General features: G+C 46.6%; 1 protein-coding gene across 1 annotated transcript in view; it reads right to left on the bottom strand.

The window, feature by feature from the left end:
- Nucleotides 1-3,240, bottom strand: part of CDK15 (cyclin dependent kinase 15) — a 41,947-nt gene extending 38,707 nt beyond the window's left edge. The window contains exons 1-3 of the mRNA XM_056861218.1: nt 3,043-3,240; nt 1,745-1,842; nt 876-955 (exon numbers count right to left, since the gene is read on the bottom strand). Coding sequence (XP_056717196.1) covers nt 876-955; nt 1,745-1,842; nt 3,043-3,240 — 376 coding nt within the window. The remainder of the gene's footprint in view (nt 1-875; nt 956-1,744; nt 1,843-3,042) is intronic.
- Nucleotides 3,241-6,000: the final 2,760 nt, after the last annotated feature.

Here is a 6,000-nt window from a genome sequence, read left to right on the forward strand (position 1 = left end):
TACATTCCCAGAAGTAGTTTACTTTTACAGCTAGGGTTGCCAGGTTCCTCTTCGCCACCATTTTTAGGGCGGATCCTGAGGAGTGCGAGGGTTGGGGAGGGGAGGGACTTCAATGTAGGGTTGCCAACCTCCAAGTAGTGGCAAAATATATATATACAGCTCTTATGGCTAAATTGTAGTCAAACACAAACACAGAAGCTATGTGTTTTACTACAATTTAGCCATAAGAGCTTTATATATTTTTTGCCATAGACTTTCAAACCTCCAGTTAGTAGCTGGAGATCTCCTGCTATTACAACTGATCTCCAGCCAAGAGAGATCAGTTCACCTGGAGAAAATGGCCGCTTTGGCAATTGGTCTCTATGGCATTGATGTCCCTCCCCAAATCCCCCCTCCTCTGGCTCCGCCCCCAAAAACCCCACCGGTGGGGAAGAGGAACCTGGCAACCCTACTTCAATGCCCTAAAATCCAATTGCCAAAGCGGCCATTTTCTCCAGGGGAACTGATCTCTGTCGCCTGGAGATCAGTTGTAATAGCAGGAGATCTCCAGCTACTACCTGGAGGTTGGCAACCCCATTTACATCCCATATTATAGGATCCAGGCCCCAGTACTAGGGTTGCCAACTCTGAGTTTGGAAACACCTGGAGATTTGGGGGTGGAGCCTGGGGAGGGCAGGGTATATTGCTACAGACTCCATCCTCCAAGTCAGCCATCTTCTCCAGGGAAACTGATCTCGGTCGCCTGGAGATCAGTTGTAATTCCAGGAGACCTCTGGACCTCTGGGCTCCACTTGGAGGCTGGCAACCGTACCCAATACTAAAGATGGATTTGTACATTGAAGCCCTGGCACAGATTAAGCCCTAGTGCTTCTTACCTTCTCTTATGGTTGTAAAAGGCACCCCTTCTTCAGTCTTCAGTCGGATGACTTTCAAAGCTACCAGCTGTCCATATATCCTAATGAGACAGATGACAATGGCGTGCGCCACTCAGTGTATGTACGATCCAAAGTCCTCATGGCTACCACAAAGACGAGATTAATTTACTTCATTTATATCCTGCCCCAGTGGGGACTCAAAGCAGTTTACATCATTCTCCCTCCTCCTTTTTATCTTCACAACAACAACCCTGTCAGGTTAGTTAGAATCATAGAATTGGAAGGGGCCAAACAGGCCATCTAGTCCAACCCCCTGCTTAATGAAGAATCAGCCTAGAGCATCCCTGACAAGTGCTTGTCCAGCCTCTGCTTAAAGACTGGCAGTGAGGGGGAGCTCACCACCTCCCTAGGGAGCTGATTCCACTGTCGGACAACTCTTACTGTAACAAAAAGAATTTTGCTAATATCCAGCTGGTACCTTTCCATCTGCAATTTAAACCCATTATTGTGAGTCCTATCCTCTGCTGCCAACAGGAACAGCTCCCTGCCCTCCTCCAAGTGACAGCCCTTCAAATACTTAAAAAAGAGGAACCATGTCCCCCCTCAACCTCCTCTTCTCCAGAGTAAACATTCTAAAGTCCCAAGGCTGGCCCAAGACGACCCAGTGAGCTTCCATGGCGGAATGGATATTGGAACCTGGGTCTCCCAGGCATTAGTTAGAGACTCTAACCACTACACAATGTTGTCTCTCCTTTATAATCTGTGAATCAGCCTTCATTTCATTGTGGTCAATTGCTTCCTGGCACATTGAGTCACCATCACGGTCTCAAAGTACAGCTGTTTCCTGTAAAAAAACAACAACCACCCACCTGCTGATCCCCTTGTATACAGTAGAGTAAGAACCTTCATTCAGCTTCTCAAGATTCAAGTAGGATGCAGCATTTCCAAAAGAGAGAGCCCTTCTTTGCTTATATGGGATGGGGAGAAAAGTATGAATTCAGTTCTACTTTTACTAGAGATCATTTCCACAACGAGAAGAAAGTGTTATTATCCAAGAATAAAAAATAAATGGAAATTTGTTACTGGATCAGTTTGACTTTACACAGAAGTTAGCAGTTTCATCAGCAAAACTGGACAGGCAGATAATATTCACCAGATTAAAAGATGTTTATTTATTAATTTACAAAATGAAACGTGAAATGGACTAGCATCCAGGAAGGGTGCTAGTACTGTTGATCTTTGTTACACTGTTCAGTTTTTCATAAAGAAGTATGCTAACTTTAAAGAGGACATGCTGGTGATTACATTTGTGGACTTCAAGGATGCTTTTGTCTCAATTCCTAGAAAGAGGATCTGGGATAAATTGAGGAATACTTCTACGGCTTTATTTTGCTGTTAAGTCAACAGCTGACTTATGGCGACCTCGTAGGGTTTTTAAGGCAAAAGTCATTCGGAGGTGCTTTGCCATTGCCTGCCTCTGCGTCACACCCCTGGTATTCCTTGGAGGTCTCCCATCCAAGTACTTGCCAGAGGTGAAGCTGAGAGCGTATGACTGGCCCAAGGTCACCTAGCAAGTTTCCAGAGTGGGGCTTCCTGGCCGCCGCAGAGGGGGGAAAGCCTTTTTTCCGATATAAAAATCTGCCTCAGCCCCATAGAATCTACCTGCTTTGGAGGTCTCCCATCCATCATACCCTGTTACGTTTCCTCCCCTCCCCAAAACTCACCCTCCCCAGGCTCCCCCAGATCTCCAGGAATTTCCCAACCTGGAGTTGGCAGCCCTGCCTCTGGTGACTCAAGTAACCAGCAAGGGTCATACATACAGGTGGATAGGTAGGGTTGCCAGGTCCTCTTCGCTACTGGCAGGAGGGTTTTGGGGTGGAGCCTGAGGAGGGTGGGGTTTGGGGGAGGGGAGGGACTTCAGTGTCATGGAATCCAATTGCCAAAGCGGCCATTTTCTCCAGGGGAACTGATCTCTATTGGCTGGAGATCAGTTGTAACAGCACCACATTGTTATTTCAGCACTGATGGCTATTAAACACTATGATTCATATAGTATCATTCTAGTCTACCGTCAAGTGCTCCAAGCCTTTGGGATTGGTTTGGATACTCATTCAGATTCAGAAATGACAATAAAACTAAGAACTCATTCTATGCACTTCTCACTCACCCACTGGAATCTCTCAGGAAAATCTTGCTCTTGGGACGGGGTGCTGAAACGGCGTTGCTTTATGCTTGTACCTTTTTTAATCTGGAGCGAATGGAACCATTGAGGCTCTGAAGAACTCTCAGGCTGTGATATTCTCCGTGGCTCTGTTAACTGGCAGGGTGAAAAGGCAACCAACTTTAGAGCAATGATATCTACCATTATATCCCTATCCTGTCAGATTTCAGCTTAAGTTTATAAAGAAGACGAAAAAGAAGAGTTGGTTTTTATATGCCGACTTTCTCTACCACTTAAGGAAGAATCGAACCAGCTTACAATCACCTTCCCCTCCCCACAACAGACACTTTGTGAGGTAGGTGGGGCTGAGAGAGTTCAGAGAGAGCTGTGAGTAGCCCAAGGTCACCCAGCTGGCTTCATGTGTAGGAGTGGGGGAAATCCACCCGATTCACCAGATTAGACTCTGCCGCTCATGTGGAGGAGTGGGGAATCAAACCCGGCTCTCCAGATTAGAGTCCACCGCTCCAAACCACCACTCTTAATCACTACACCATGCTGGCTCTCAATACACCGGTTCAGGGTTTCTTCAGCCTCCCTGCGATCAGCTGGAAGAGCAAGATAGAGCTGAATGTCCTCCATATTTGGGTAACGCAGCTCAGATTTCCAGAAGACCTCTCCCAGCGGTTTCATGTAGAGGTTAAAGAGCACAGGGGACAAGATGGAACCTTGCAGGACTCTACAGGTCAAAGGCCAAGGAGCTGAGCTGCAGTCCTCCAGCACCACCTTCTGAAACATCCTCTTAGGGCTGAAACCTCTGCAAAACAGTGCCTTCCCAATCCTAGCCCGGAAAGGCAGTCCAGAAGGATCCATGATCGATGGTATTGGAAGCTACTGAGAATTCCAGGACAATCAGCAGAGTTGAACTCCCTCAGTCTATCTCCCAGCACAGGTGATCCACCAGGATGACTGATCCAGTCCCTTGGCAAGGCCTAAAACCAGTGTGGAAACGATCTAAACAATTTACCTCATCCAGAAAAGCTTGAAGTTGTCCAGCCATCACCTGTTCAATCACCTTGGTAAAGAAGAGAACATTTGAGACTGCTGGTCGATAATTATTGATATCACCTGGGTCTAGGGTAGGCTTCTTTAGAAGTGGATGCACCACAGCCTGTTTCAGGGTTGGGGCAAACACCCCCCCTCTCAAGAGTCCAGGAGTCCCATAACATTAACTGCCTCTCAGCCTGGAGATCTCCCATAATTACGGCTGCTTTAGAGGGTAGATTCTAAGCCATTATACCCTGTTAAGGTTCCTCCCATCCCCAAAACCCACCCTCCCCAGGCTCCCCCAGATCTCCAGGAATTTCCCAACCCAGAGTTGGCAACCCTGCCTCTGGTGATTCAAGTAACCAGCAAGGGTCATACATACAGGTGATAGGCCTAGGGATGCCAACCTCCAGGTACTAGCTGGAGATCTGCTATTACAACTGATCTCCAGATGATAGAGATCAGTTCACCTGGAGAAAATGGCCGCTTTGGCAATTGGCAAATGGCACTGAAGTCCCTCCCCTCCCCAAACCCTGCCCTTCTCAGGCGCTGCCCCAAAAACCTCCCGCCAGGGGCAAAGAGGGACCTGGCAGCCCTAGATAGGCCTCAGACCTCCAAGGATCCCGTCAAAATCCTCCGACTGAATAAAACGAAAAGTATCCCAAACAACTGGATGGGTAGGAACCCTGACTCTCCTAACGTAGAGTCCAACTCAGAACAGCCGTGAGTTAGTTTGTTAATTCCAGAGGACTAACCCCCCACGCCACTCTGCCTCATCATTGGACAAACTTAAATAACACAGAGGCCAAAGACTTGATTAAAAACTGATCTGTTAGTGTATGAAAGCTCTTTCCTTCAGAGGCCCCACTAACACCAAGTCCCTTCCAGAAGCAATACAAGACCTTTCATTTACGGTATTCAAGAATTTAGTGGCCATGGCTTCTGTGGCCATTCTTTCTACTTAATTAATGCTGTTATCATTTTTGCAGTGCTCTAATCAACTCCAAGTCTTCAGTACTAGGGCAGGTAACAATTCTACCTTCAGAAACAAACATATCCAGCAGTGCTAGGAGTGAACTGGTCCAGCAATAGAATGGGTTGCCCATGTGATCGGTGAAAGCCTTCCAAAAGGACTTGTGTAAACATCCAATGTAGCCAAGCCATAAAGTTGGCTTGACAGTAGAAAGTTCTAGCCATACCTTACTTTCCTGACATTTCTGTTTCTTTGGAACTAATATTGGTACTGAGACTCTAATCTGGAAATCTCTGTATCTTCCATGGAGAATTTGACTCTTATCCCAAAAGAAAACCAGATTCCGGCATCTGGCTGGAGTAATACACACCTTCCTAAAAGATTCTACTCCCTCAGGCCGAACCGTGTCTTGTTGTGTTGAGTCTTCAGTCTCTTTGCAACGTTTGAAAGCATTTCCACAGAGAACGTCTCCCATGTTCTTCTGTCCTCTGACTGCCGGATCTTTTCCCTCCCTCTTCTGACTGTTTCCTCGCAGTTTGCGAGACTAGAAATGCATGAATGCTCATATGACTTGCATGAGGCCTCTGCCCCAAGTCCCATGACTCAAGAACAGTTTTTCTCCATATTCCCATGTTTCAAATTCATCCAAATAAACACAGAAAGAAGCTTATTATAAGGCATTTGTTCAGGTCCTCATGAGTTCTCAATGACCAGCAACCCCCAACCTGGTCATATGGCACCAGGGTACTGATATTTTTTTCCTATTGTCTGCTTGCTACCTCACTTCCTGACCTACCATAATCCTTTTCAAGTTACTTTCTTCACTAGGCCCTCGTTCTTGTTCACACTTCCTCTTCTGTCAATCTTTTGTATTCCTACCTTCCGCTTCCTCTTGAGTCTCTCTGTCCTTCATTCCTAGCTTATGCGTTTTTTAGGTGTGCTAGATG

Source organism: Euleptes europaea, chromosome 15 (genome assembly GCF_029931775.1).
Source record: "Euleptes europaea isolate rEulEur1 chromosome 15, rEulEur1.hap1, whole genome shotgun sequence".
Lineage (NCBI taxonomy): Eukaryota > Metazoa > Chordata > Lepidosauria > Squamata > Sphaerodactylidae > Euleptes > Euleptes europaea.